At 40.3% G+C, this 14,496-nt stretch overlaps 1 protein-coding gene and 1 long non-coding RNA gene across 2 annotated transcripts in view; both read left to right on the forward strand.

Moving 5' to 3' along the window:
* Positions 1-14,496, forward strand: part of LOC144467093 (uncharacterized) — a 47,949-nt gene that overhangs the window by 14,562 nt on the left and 18,891 nt on the right. The gene's annotated exons all lie outside the window — the stretch shown is intronic.
* Positions 3,794-6,476, forward strand: nkx2.1 (NK2 homeobox 1). The gene is made up of 2 exons (XM_033642195.2): positions 3,794-4,532; positions 5,232-6,476. The coding sequence occupies exons 1-2, from the start codon at positions 4,166-4,168 to the stop codon at positions 5,906-5,908; spliced, it is 1,044 nt and encodes a 347-aa protein (XP_033498086.1). The 5' UTR covers positions 3,794-4,165; the 3' UTR covers positions 5,909-6,476.

Here is a 14,496-nt window from a genome sequence, read left to right on the forward strand (position 1 = left end):
ATGCCCAGTCTACCATCGATCACACTATAAAAGTGGACGAGGTGCAAAACCTGATCAAATGTTATGCTTGGAACTTGTTTATTTGTGCTTTATAACGTTTGTGGTTTAATACGGCAACAAATTTGATCAATTTTAGCAACAGTGACAAGCTAAGATGCTGTTAATTATAAAATACTCATTTGAGGACATTGGGACTATCATATTATCACAGTATTTTATAAAGGCCAGTGAGGTGTGACAGACAACAAGGACATTCCTAGCTTGGAGTGTGGAGCAAGGAAAATTCATGCAGAGCTACAAAATGAAAAAATCAGAAGACTTTTAGAAATGTTGCAGTATTTGCAATTTTGTTTTGGACAACAAAGTTCAACAACGAAAAATTGAAAGTATTTTTCTGTTCTATAGTAATGTTCCTTTGCAGTTCTGTGCCTTCATTTCTTCGTCTTGTGTCTAATGCACCAAACACTAAGGCAAAGTCCTAAAAAACTGATCATACTCTGAGTGTAATCAGGTTTTGATGTGTCCATAATCCAGCTCTACACTAGATGGCGCACTAACACACTGTATCATGTCTCACTTCCTGCTGTAACAGTGACCGAACGGTGTGCGTGTTAGTTCTCTGGGTGAACTCAGTCTGTGATCCGCTAGAGGCCGCGCGTCACTGCGCCATAAAACCCACCATGCTTTTTACACTCCCTGAATCCCCCACTATACTACACTGCTGTTGATTGGGTGCAGAAAGATGGCCGCCCGTGGTGACGCGTGTACGCTGCTTGGCGTGACGTCATGCGCCAGTATTTGCTCAAGTATTTGCCCTCTAATGAGTCCAGCTCTTTTTGTTTTACTGTGTGGAGTAGCTAGAGTTTGATGTGATGGAGGATCAGAGGAACAGATTAATATTTAGTTTTAAATGTGTGCACCATAAATCTTTATTTAATGTGAGGTGATTTAATGGATAACTCTAAAAGAAAGATGTGATGGTGAAGCTTTTCTCTTTTTGTCATCTCCTTTTCAGGGTCATTTTTCTCTGCAGCTCATTTTCTAGTGGCACAAAAGTTGTAAGAGCTGTCACGTGAGGACACAGGAAAGAGTCAGACAAAGTTTTAAGGGGAACAATCCTCAGAGGAGGCAACACTGTCAGAAAGTTATTACTTTTTAACCTGTTTCAATGAGATTTAAAAGGGCCTATACTTTTTCTTGCAGGATGCAGGCTTGGTATTATTACATAACACAGTTAACATAACTATTTATATTAAAGTTGACCTTAAATGTTACGTGTTTTAATGCAAAATAGCCCAGATGAAGCATAATGAAATCTATAATTTATTATTTGATATACCCTTGGAGTTAAATGGAGATACATGTGCGGATATTTTAATTTATCTTTTGGACAACAGTTTGTGCTTCATTAGCAGGTATAGAATTTGATTTTTGCACTTGAAATAATATTTTCGTACATACAGTGTGTGGCTGTAGCTTTTCCTGTGGTGTTTTCATTTACACATAAATATTTACAATTCATTTTATACCTTTTAATAAGAAAATATTATCTTATTTTATATGAAATAATAACAGTAAGCAACTTCCATTTTAGTTTTCATTGCACGAACTTCTTCCCCCTGTCTGAAGTTGCTCTCCGGATCATATCACGCGCCAATCAGTTCCTAAACAACAACGTGCAGCCTCGATAACAAAGGCTCGGTAGCCTCATACCCGCCACTTCAAAGTGTCCTCATTATTCTGAGGAATTAGCCGGAACATTTGGACTAATTAGCGCTAATTGGCCGTAATAGCCGTGTGCCAGAACAGGGGAAAGGTACTGATTTAGATGATTAAGAATGTCTTGCGAAATTCCGTAATTAAGGCAGGCATACGCAAGGTTTACCTTGGATGCAGAAACATGCTATAATTTTAATTGCCTGTGATTATATGGCCTGCGAGGTGTGCGCGTGCACCTCGGCTATCATCCAGACAATTTATTTTAAGTGTAATATTTAGCCTCGGACTATATGATATTATTGCTTCATTAAAGATAATTGTAAGGCAGTGACAGGATATGTTGTTGTGATGTGTGTGTGTGTGTGTGTGTGTGTGTGTGTGTGTGTGTGTGTGATGTTTAGATTGGACCGGTGCAGCTTTGCAGCGCTGCAGATAGGCACATATGATGCTGCTGTAACATGCAGCCTGTAAATACACAACTGTGGCTGATGATCCGCGTGACTGTCAGTGATGTGCATGTCACTGCAGTCATGAGACTTCACACTGCTGCTGAAGGTGCACCAGCATCACTCAGAGTTAAATGAAGACGTAAATAAAAATCTACATATTGTATTTTAATAAATGAACCAATGAAGGCAGGTTTAGAGTCTCAGTGGAATCAAACTGATCACAATATTCCACATGAGTGTGTCTGCCACCAGAAGACGCTGTGTTTCTTTAATTCCTGTGTAAGGAGATGTCGGCTCAACCTGCAGGCGCACACTTCTTCTGTTAGGAGCTGCTGGTGGCATCAGCTGCTGCTGCAGGACTGACGTTAGACCTCCCGGCAAGACCTTTCACAAAAATCTATCAATAATAATGATAATAATAATAATTTCTTGATATTTTTCACAGTAGCTACATGCAGGCTCAGCTCCGGTTTGATCCAGACATCCACTGAGTGTGTAAGTTAGAAGTTATTGTGTTAATTTTAATGCTTCACTGTATTTTCTAATGTCGTGTGGCAATAATTTTGTACCTAAAAAGCAGCAGACAGGAGAAAACTAGCAGCCGAATATTTACTTGTACTTAAGGCTATTGCTTTATATTAAAATATTGGCAAACATATAATATAAAATGCTATTAATGCTTATTAAAATACATTTTACGCACATCTTTAAAAAGTAGAAAACAAATAATAACAGCCTATCATTCCAATAAAAAATAAATTAAAATAATTGTTTCAATAAGTTACTATTTTTGTTGTAAATTAATGTTTTAATTCAGTTTTGGGTTAAAATGGCAGAAAAAAAATCACCTAAAATCTTTGCGTAAAAGCGCACGGACTTCTGTTGAAGCAGGGCGCACAGAACACCGTCTCCTGACTTCAAACTGGTTGGGTGAAGCCAAAAGCTTTTCTTATGCTTCATGTGTAAAATTTTAGAAATGAGATATGATTGAGTTAAACTGTTATGACTCCTTGAGCATTAAGGCAAGATGCTACTGAGGGCTACCTGGCGTTGTGCTGCAGGAGAGTACTTGAACGCCGTTAACTTCACATGAGAGCCTCTCCTACTCCAGACTCTATTTTGTGATTTTTTTTTTTTTTTTTTGCGTGTTTTTTTTTTCTTTCTTTCATTTTACTGGGAGAAGAGTGTGTGCATCTGAATTTAGGTAACACGCTGCTTGCGTCCAATGATATCAAAAAAACGAGGGGGGTTAATCATTTACGCAGCCACTTAACACGCGGATGTGTATTTATTTACTTATCAGTATCAGTCAATTTCCCTCCCCGCAAGTGCACTTTTGCATGTCTGAGTACGATAAGGCATAACACAAACAATCCTGCAATCACTGGAGGCCTCTCATGGCCATTAAAAGTCAGTAGTTCAACTGAGGAGTGGTTCTCCAACTCTCAAGTCCATATAGGCCTCCTTTCATCAAGAGGCCCTCGTAAACATCACTACAGTTAATAAAGTGTATTGTGGTCAGTGCAGTCCCAAGGTGCAGCGGTGTGTTTATCAGCCACAGCAACAAGTCACAAACTCCAAATGCGGCAGCCGCAGCAGCCGCACAGAGCCCCGGACACCGAGCGCAGCCGCCGGGACCCACATTTATGATCATGTACAGCGCTTATGTTATTGTTAGTGGGAGGGGAGCACATGTCTTGTAAGTGAAATTACGCTCGGCGAAAGGAGGCTAGAGCTGTTTTGTATTGTTGCTGATGCCCCGCCTCTGATGGTAGCCTTAAACCTGGCACCCAGCTAAAACAAACCAAAGCCAGCACCGAGCTCCCACTCAATCCAATTAAGGCGGACTTGAGGCGCTCTCCTACGTGTTCATCTACCAGGATCGACGTTGAGACAACAGGAACCAGAGGGGCTTTGGCCAAAAAAAAAAAAAAAAAAAAGAGAGAGAAGGAGAGATTGCCTTGCCTTCTAATTTCTCCCTCTCCAGTCCCAGAACAATGTCGATGAGCCCTAAGCATACGACTCCTTTTTCTGTTTCCGATATCTTGAGTCCTCTTGAGGAGAGCTATAAGAAAGTAAGTATGGAGAATAACAACTTGGGGGCACCTCTCACTTCTTACCGGCAGCCGCAGGTCTCTCAGGCGGCGATGCAGCAGCACCACATGGGCCATAATGGGACTGTCTCTGCGGCTTACCACATGACTGCGGCAGGTGTTTCTCAGCTGTCACACACGGCCATGGGGGGCTACTGTAACGGCAACCTGGGCAACATGGGCGACCTGCCGTCGTACCAGGACGGCATGAGGGGCAGCACCACAGCCACCGGCTGGTACGGAGCCAACCCGGACCCGCGCTTCTCCACCAGTGAGTACAGCCCTGCACCTGCACTTTGCCTCCAGCTTTGAGTTGAACCGAGGGTGTATAGCGCTCAAAATGCAGTTTTACGCGTAGTTTAGAGCTTCCTGTATTGTTTCTGGCACCTGTGCGTGTTTGTGCGCCAAGATAAGCCCTCTCCATAACCCTCTCCAGTTTATATTTCACCCGCTGGCTTTTAATGTTACGAGGGAGAGCAGAGATAAAGCGAAATCATGTATTCAGTTCACGGCGTGCAACATCTGGAAAAAAAGTGTCACCATGAGGAGCATTCATGCTGAAAATGTCCTCCAAGATCTTTTAATGTTGAATATGGCATTAATCCGATAATAATATGCAGTCAGACATGAGCTAGTGCTGCAGTCTGTGCTCAGATTTACAGTTTGGTTATACGTGAAATGGACTTTGACACGCGTTAGGTTTTATGGATGAGGGCACCTGCCTCTTTAGGAAGCGTTTGATTTTTAGCTTCGTGTCAAAATGCAGACCGTGTTGAGTCATCAAAATAATGAGCAGGGTTGTAATTGTGTGAATGCCACATTAGGACACATTGTTTCATCAACTGAAAAAAGTCTCAACCCTAATTTTCAATGAGGTTTTACGCATTAATGAAATTATTTGTGCACTGTGTGACACTTGTTGCATGTAAAATCAGTGGTTTCATTATATTAATTTAATGTTTTTCCTCAGTTTCTCGCTTCATGGGCTCGTCGTCGGGCATGAACATGGGCAGCATGGGCAGCCTCAGCTCCCTGGCAGACGTGGGTAAAGGCATGGGCTCTCTGTCCAGCACCCCGAGGAGAAAGAGACGAGTGCTGTTCTCCCAGGCTCAGGTCTACGAGCTGGAGCGACGCTTCAAGCAGCAGAAATACCTGTCGGCGCCGGAGAGGGAACACCTGGCAAGTATGATCCACCTCACCCCGACCCAGGTGAAAATCTGGTTTCAGAACCACCGGTACAAGATGAAGAGGCAGGCCAAAGACAAAGTGTCCCAGCAGCAGATGCAGCAGGACAGCGGCTCGTGCCAGCAGCAGCAGCAGCAGTCCCCGCGGAGGGTGGCTGTGCCGGTGCTGGTGAAGGACGGCAAGCCGTGCCAAGGCAGCGGCCACACGCCCACATCCTCCGCGCAGACCCTCCACCAGCAAGGGGGCAACGTCATGATCATGTCCAACAACACGTCCGGCCTCGGGCAGCACCAGAGCCAGCAGGTGGGGAGCACAGGTCACTCTCCAGATTTGGCTCCGCACTCCTCCAGTCCGCCGTCCCTGCAGAGCCAAGTGGCCGGCCTGTCTCACCTCAACTCCCCCGGCGCAGAGTATGGCTCGGCCCTGCAGTGTTCGGCTCTGTTATACGGCAGGACGTGGTGACAAGAGGCGCCCGCTATGATTTAAAACCAATTCTTCTATTTAAAGAAAAAAAACAGACTTTTTTTTTCTTTCAAGACTCTACAAGTTCCACTGTAAATGTGCGCATCTGAACAAGAACCGAGAGAAATCGGTGCAGCTCCTCTTGAATTTTCACCTTTTTTGGAAGGAAATGTGACTTATATAAAGGAAGGAAGGAGGCAGAAACACTTTTGACCAGAAACTGCGGAAGTCTTTGGATTTATTTATGTAAATTATATTGAGATAAAAGAAGAAATCAGCAGTCATATAGGCCGCAGTAGTTTGGAGAAAGTGAACCTGAACAGGGAAACTGCTGTATGTGGGTGCTGTTAACCCCCCACCCTCACCCCCCTCACAAACACACAAACACACATGACTCTGATTTATAATAGAATTTAATGTAAGCCGTAGATCTAGCTTGTATATTTCTGTAAAAGGTTTGAATTTTAGCTATCTGTTGTACAAAGTTTTTGACGCTATTGCCGGTTTGTTGTCGTTTCATTGGTATTTGTACGTTTTATTTCTTTGTAACTTATATAGATATTTGACTTACAACAAAACAGTCATATTAATAAATTATGGAAAAAGAGAGCACAGTTTTTTGTGAAATATGTCATCATATGCGGTGGTAAATGGCGGGCATATGCGTTTGGGAATGGAGTAAAAATTAAAACCTGTGCGCCATTATTATTATTTGCGCATTTTAAAATTTATTCTTGGCCTTATTGTGGAAAAGAATGTGCAAGAATTAAACGTCCATGTCGTCAAATAGCTCCAGGGTTGCCAAACTAACACTATATCAACACTCTTATTCTGACACCACAATTAAACACTGGAGTGTATTTTTCTGTTTTATTCTCACAGCTCTGCAGGCTTATCGGCCCAGGCTGCAGAGCCCTGCAGAGTAAACGGCGCCTTTATGATTTCTTTTCTCTTTCTCCCTGTGTTTGGACTGTGTGAGTCAGAAAGGTGAGGTCTTTTCGGCTCCCTACATCAAACACAAACGCTGCGCAAAGAACAGCTTATCGATGAAATCCCTGACCAAACAGCGCGCGAGGCCGAGCCGTCGGCGCGAGGCTGTATCAGCTGCTTTATCAATAATCAATCAGGAGGGGGAGGAATTGAAAGGAAACGACGACAGTCTGTTTGTGGCCGCGTTTCAATAAGAAAGCGACACGAACATTTCTTTAAAGATTAAACTCTCTATTTTAGGCCGCGTGGCTTTTTTTTAAACGGCCGCACCGACCATCACCCGCAACCGGTTATTTATTTTCCTTAAATTGTAGGCTCTGTAAATAAAAGGTATAATAATCATTAGGGACTATTCTTTCGCCGCCTAATAGCGCTATAGGTATTAACAGTAAACAGTGTGGTTGCTAAGCGACGGAGGTAACGACAGGTGATTTTCGTTTACGGCTGAAAATAAGTTGTTTTGTCGCAGGTCCTGTGGCTAAAATCTCACATAGTTTCAGTCTGGATAAGATGCAGGTACACTTGATTTAATTTATATTCAATGATGACAAAAAATGCGTTTTTATTTCAATTAAATGTCCTCAAATTTCTTTATATAGCTCCATGGAAGAAAGATTTAAAGCGCACATATTTTTAATACAAAGATTCCTGGACTGTTACCCATCATTTTGATATAATGATAATTTCTGTATGGCCTCATTTTGTAAAATTGATTTCACATTTCCCCCCACATGTTTTCTTTATTCTTACATCTTTAACTCAGGCTTAATATAACAACTAAAACACCGCTCAATCCACTGAGCCATTGTCTAACTATTTAACCCATCATTGCCCAAATATTACGCTTCAAAATGCGGGTGTATGTTGCCCAAAAGTACCGTCGGTGATGGCTCACGTGCAGCTGCATCAGCCCTCCAGGCCTAGTTTGCACCTGACTCCTGTCGCCCCATCTGATGCATGACTTTTACATGGGATCAGTGATGTTAATGGAGGATTTCTTGCTTATTATCCCGCCTGCTTGCTGACCTTTACATCCATAACTATTAGATATTATGTTGTGAAATCATACATGACCTATGCGTCATCTTGTTACCCTTATGTTGGCGTTAATGCAACCTTTAAATATGTCTTTAAAAACCATTAGAGGGTTGATGTTGTGGCTGTGACTCGGATTCAGCAGCACATTTTGGCTCCTATTATGAGCATGTAGAGTGTAAAATTTAATTTCAGCCGACACTCTTTTGGCATGTAACTCTTTTAATTTAAATGCATAGATATTGCATATAGAAAATGTGATTTTTCAGCAAAGCAGGAAACTAAACTTCCTTAATCTGCGTGTATCACTTTAAGGCAGCGGCCCCAGTTTGAGGCCACCACGCAGCAGCCCCCAGAAAAACCCCTATTGGAGACTTTTAAGTGAAATCTTAACCAGCATCAGAAACTATCTTCTATTAGGTATTTTGCAGAGCTGGTTTTGTTCGGGAGCAAAGTGAGAACTTTGGGATTACATTACCATGTCTTTGGCGCGGTGTGTGGTCTTTGTGTGCAGCTTGTAGCTGTTGAGAATGACTTGTTGGAAGCGTGTGTGCTCTCATCGCTCTCCTTTGTAGAAACCCACAGTGCAACTCCCCAAGTCCTCCTGGCTTTATGGTGGGCTGGTCTCCATGAACCCCAAGCAATTAGTCCCTAATCTCAAGGTAATCATATTTGAGTTAGCGACTAGCTGTTGAATTTTATTCGCCTGTTTAGCTGCAGTATCACTTTGGGTGATGTGTGGCATCCAGAAATCCTGTTTCATGTGTCAGTGGCGTGTTCAGACTGAATTTTAACTTTAAGGGGAAATCAAACGTGTACAACTTAAACTGAACGAGAAGTGATTTAAATTTTTACAGTGGCGTCGACATGTGAGTGCAAACAAGCAAAATTATTTTGTTTTTTAGAATTAAATTAGATTTTTAACTAACGAATTTTGCAACCTGCACCTTAAAAAATGTTTGTTGAAGTTGTGTCTCCTTTTTCAAAACTGTATTTTTTTAACGAAAATTATAAATTGCAGGTGTGTTTCCAGTGCGTTTTCATTCTTTTAAGGGTAATATTTTAAAATTGGGTGTCAGTATCTATGATAAAATTTTAGGACACATTACATTAACACAATCCTGCACGTTTTAAATTATTAAATCCCTCGAGGTGGATATTTTTGCAGAGTTACGTGTCTTTAAAAACAATATCTTTCCTTTTCCCCATTTAGATTTTATTATAAGCTAGGTAAACTTACAATTTTAAAATTAAATAAAACTTAAATGACAGGATACACTTGATAAATAAAATATATCCATAATCAAACCTGAAAAAAAAAGATAATAACAATAATTTTAAAAAATAGACAGTAACTGGCGTCGTTCATTTCGTTCCTTTATTTAAAGTGAACGTGCAGTTGTAATTTTTGGACATATATATTCCCATTGATGAAAACGAGGATAACACGCAGACGTGTGAGGCTTTAACACAGTGCTGTGATTAATTAGAGGCCATTATAAAACTAAAATGAAAAATAAAATGAAAAACTGTCAGATGGACTTCCTACAGTTTTACATTTATAGTTTGTTTGTTTGTATTAAATATGCATCAGACGGGCCTCGGTGCTGAAATAAATGTAAATAGAAAATCAGCATACAGGCAAGCAATGTTAACTAACATTATGTATATCTAATGTCTTAGTTTATTAATTATTTCACTTGATTTTACCTATAAGGAAAGTATAAAACATTTGAATCATAAGCAGAAACCCCTATAGATCCATCCTCCCAAGGCAGCCCCATAATAATCTTGTTTAGAGGATATAAAAATAATACATTTCTTCTTTTGAAGCACAGCCGTTCTCCTTCCTCTTTCTTAAGTTCCTAAACATTTCATTGCAGCAGGCCAAGGCATTCATGTGCATCACAAATAGGACAATTACTCAGCAACTGCAATCACCCCCTTTGGTAAATGTTATTGTCGGCTAGCAGCAAAAATCTTTAATTGTCCTACGTTTATCTGCTTCTTCAAGCCATTGTTAAAAGAGCGCAAACGAGGGTCATTTGTGAGCTGAAATACTTTGCATGCAAAGCGGAGCACAAGATGCTGTAATACTTGACCTTTCAGCATAATTGTTGCAGGCATGAAATGCAGCATTCAGAGCTCGCTGAGTGGAGTCCTTTCTCTCTCTCCCTCCCTCTGATGAACAAAGCGCATTTTATACATCTTCGGTGTTCATTTGGCTTTGTTTCTTTTGAGGAAAATTTCTCTGGGACTGGCTGCAATTTATCTTCATTTCAATAATACTGCTGGGGCGAGAAAACGGCACAAATCACAAGATTTCTCAATTCAACACTCAACAATGGAGTCCGTGCTTAGCCCCCCAAAAAAGGCAGAAAACTTGTAAATAGATGTGTTTATCAGTTTGACATGACGGGTTCTTGGGTTCTTCACTAAATGGTACTGGACAGCAGGATTACAGCGTCCTGACCGGGGACACGTCAGGAGGACTGTGACTGCTGCAGGGGCTGAACCTGCATCTTTCACACTGGATTCTGTGTGGTTCCTTTAGTCAGAACTCACAATATTAAGGGCAGAAAGAAAAAAAACAACCAAAACTTCAATTCTACCTTCAGTTCTGCAGTGACCTAAAAATATAACAACTACTGAAGTGATTTATCCTCTTATACCTGCCACTCATTTGTGATATGTGCCCTCTTTAAAACATGCAAAGAACAAAGTTGAAACAAGCAAGCATGCAGAATAAACTAAAATATTATTTTAATTTTATTAAATGAAGGTCTTAGGACTGAAAGGTTAAAACGTCTTTTGTACACACTTCACTAAAAAATATTATAGAAAAGCAAATCTGAGAAGATTTTTGTCTTAAATGCAAAAGATAACCTGCTTTGTCAAGTACAACAAATACATAACAAAACTGTAGAAAAACTATAATTTATGGAATATATACACTAAAATTAAATACAAAAGCAAATACTGGAACAGTCTAGCTCTTGAGGAACTATCAACTCGTCCCTGATGGTCCCTGAAGTTATTTAAATTGAGCTGTAAATCTTAAATGTTTATATATTTCTTTAAAATATTCTGCATTAAAAATCATCATTGTATAGACATTGTGATATCATAAGATAAATTAACACCCCATTCCAACACATTCTCATTCCGACCTCGTCACATATCGACATTTCATCATGGACTTTCCACGTCCAGATACGAAGTGACAAGTACCCTGGGTGTGCAGGTTGTCATGTTCTGCCTGTTACATGCATTGTCTTCTTTCAAAGTACACTTCAGTTTTCACAAGAAATTTAATGTTTACATACAGTCTCTTTCAAAATAAAATACTGCTAATTGACTTTTTTGCCTTCAAAAACAAAAGCACATGGTTGGGTTTAGTAAAAAAAAAAAACAAAGAACAGGATTTGGCTTTATAATCTTGCTTGATGCGAACACCGCTCTCCTGTGTGAAAGTCGGTGTTTGTTGGACCTGTACACCACCCCTCCTGCCTGCCCAACTCGGACTTTTGTCATCTTAACTTTCATTCATGTCCCGCCAAGTTTCCCCCTAATGCTGCCGAGTGCCATTAAACTATAACAGCAACCAGTAGCATATCATGCTGATGTCAAAGGATGGCTTTTTTGTGAGTATTTGACGCCGCAAGTCAGTGCCCGAGCGTGGGATTTCAATTATTTCGGAGTGAGACCTGGTATAATTTAGCTGTTCCTAACTCTTAATGATTTTAAAGTAAACATGAAAGCCCCAAATGGCAAAAATGTCCCTGTCATTCTTTGGACAAATGTTACTTTGATTTGACATACTGGTATTTCTCCTTCAAAGTAACAGAAGTATGTTTTAACCCTTTCTGGTCACGCAGCTAACAAACCACCTATTGTTGTTCCATCTGCTTTGGCTGGGGTTCATATTTGTTCTCATGAAACTGTAAAGACAGTAAAGAGATTCAGGTTTAAAGGAGAGTATCATCTGCATACAATTTGAAGTCACAGTGAAACCGAAATTACAGTGTCTTAAACTTCAGTCATATAAAAAGTTTTTGAGTTAAAAGTAATATGGTGGACAAGGTTTAGTTACACTATGTGTTTAAATCGAGTTCTCAACATGTTATTGGATCACTAAGAAGTGGGTGTGGCTTAGCGATTACAGTATCAAATCCCACATTCTTTAGAAATGTGTGCAGAGTTTGTGCTGGGTAAAATCTAAACACACTCCTCCCACTACAATATTGCTCTTGTAGTTTCCCACTAGCTAGCAGTTTTGTAATATGCCCATGGTTAGCAGGTCGATCCAAATCACATTTTATTGGATACATTTATATAACCAGTTCATGATGAGTCACTATATGTATATATATATATATATATATATATATATATATATATATATATACATACACATATATATATATATTTACACTCACAAATGAAGTTTTCAGACACATATTTAGCATGTAACAAAAGATTAATGTGTTCAAAGTAAATTTAGGGCCTACAAATGTCACTTTATACAAGTCTTTAAAGCTATTTTCTACAATATACAATAAGAAAACAAACCCAAGAGTAAAGATGTAACACCAACAACAACTACATAGCCCAGGGGCAAGTAGCTAAATTTAGAAAATAACTGATCCAAGAACTGATCCCTGTGGCACCACATGTTTGCTGAAGTTGTTGTATCGGCAGAGACTGTTTCCTGACCAGCATTCAGATTTCAACTCATAAGGACCTAGAAACCCTTGAATGTTTAAAAAAAGTCCACACTAAAAAACATTTTTGAGCTGTAAACTGTATTTTGTGTGTTTTCACAAAAAAAACAACAACACAGCAATGGCCTTCGTATTGTCAACATCTTTATCCCAGTGTGGTTTATCCTTAAGTCGTTTCAATGTGGAGCCGTAAGGTTGGAGCTACATTCAAGATTGTCCTAAAATCATTTGGTTTAAATAAAGGAAGAAAAAAAAACATCTTCAGCAAAAAATGCTGATGACAATTACTCTTCCCACCAACACAGACTTACCACCTCCTTTACTTTGACCCCTGACATCCATTTGTCAAAATCATATAGCAGGCGGAGAGAAACATTGGTGCAGAATTACTCATTGAGGCCGACAGAGCTGGTGGAGTTTTTAATTCATGTCCCAGCTGACACCTCTAATGGGTTTCTGACTCAAACCAGTTTGCCTACAGATTGGAGTCTCAACCATTTTTTAATGCACCTTCTTGAATGGTATGAGAGGATTTCAAATAAAACCATAAATAGAATTTAGAACTTGTAGATTTTAAACCAGTAATCAGCAGGCTAGCTAAATATAGGGCCAATGGCCTCCACATATAACACTACAACATATATTTCTTGGTCTATATTGAGGACAGGGGCCAGGTTCAAACTAAATTAAAACGAGAGAAAATGCCTACAAACCAATATATAAATATATAAAGTACACTGCCTGGCCAAAAAAAAAGTCACCACCAAAAAAAAGGTCATACACTCTAATATTTCGTTGGACCGCCTTTAGATTTGATTACGGCACGCATTCGCTGTGGCATTGTTTCGATAAGCTTCTGCAATGTCACAAGATTTATTTCCATCCAGTGTTGCATTAATTTTTCACCAAGATCTTGCATTAATGATGGTAGAGTCTGACCGCTGCGCAAAGCCTTCTCCAGCACATCCCAAAGATTCTCAATGGGGTTAAGGTCTGGACTCTGTGGTGGCCAATCCATGTGTGAAAGTGATGTCTCATGCTCCCTGAACCAGTCTTTCACAATTTGAGCCCGATGAATCCTGGCATTGTCATCTTGGAATATGCCCGTGCCATCAGGGAAGAAAAAATCCATTGATGGAATAACCTGGTCATTCAGTATATTCAGGTAGTCAGCTGACCTCATTCTTTGAGCACATACTGTTGCTGAACCTAGACCTGACCAACTGCAGCAACCCCAGATCATAACACTGCCCCCACAGGCTTGTACAGTAGGCACTAGGCATGATGGGTGCATCACTTCATCTGCCTCTCTTCTTACCCTGATGCGCCCATCACTCTGGAACAGGGTAAATCTGGACTCATCAGACCACATGACCTTCTTCCATTGCTCCAGAGTCCAATCTTTATGCTCCCTAGCAAATTGAAGCCTTTTTTTCTGGTTAGCCTCACTGATTAGTGGTTTTCTTAAGGCTACACAGCTGTTCAGTCCCAATCCCTTGAGTTCCCTTCGCATTGTGCGTGTGGAAATGCTCTTACTTTCACTATTAAACATAGCCCTGAGTTCTACTGTTGTTTTTCTTCGATTTGATCTCACCAAACATTTAAGTGATCGCCGATCACGATCATTGAGGATTTTTTTCCGGCCACATTTCTTCCTCGAAGACGATGGGTCCCCACTATCCTTCCAGTTTTTAATAATGCGTTGGACAGTTCTTAACCCAATTTTAGTAGTTTCTGCAATCTCCTTAGATGTTTTCTCTGCTTGATGCATGCCAATGATTTGACCCTTCTCAAACAGACTAACATCTTTTCCACGACCACGGGATGTGTCTTTCGACA

The sequence above is a fragment of the Epinephelus lanceolatus genome, chromosome 15 (genome assembly GCF_041903045.1).
Source record: "Epinephelus lanceolatus isolate andai-2023 chromosome 15, ASM4190304v1, whole genome shotgun sequence".
Lineage (NCBI taxonomy): Eukaryota > Metazoa > Chordata > Actinopteri > Perciformes > Serranidae > Epinephelus > Epinephelus lanceolatus.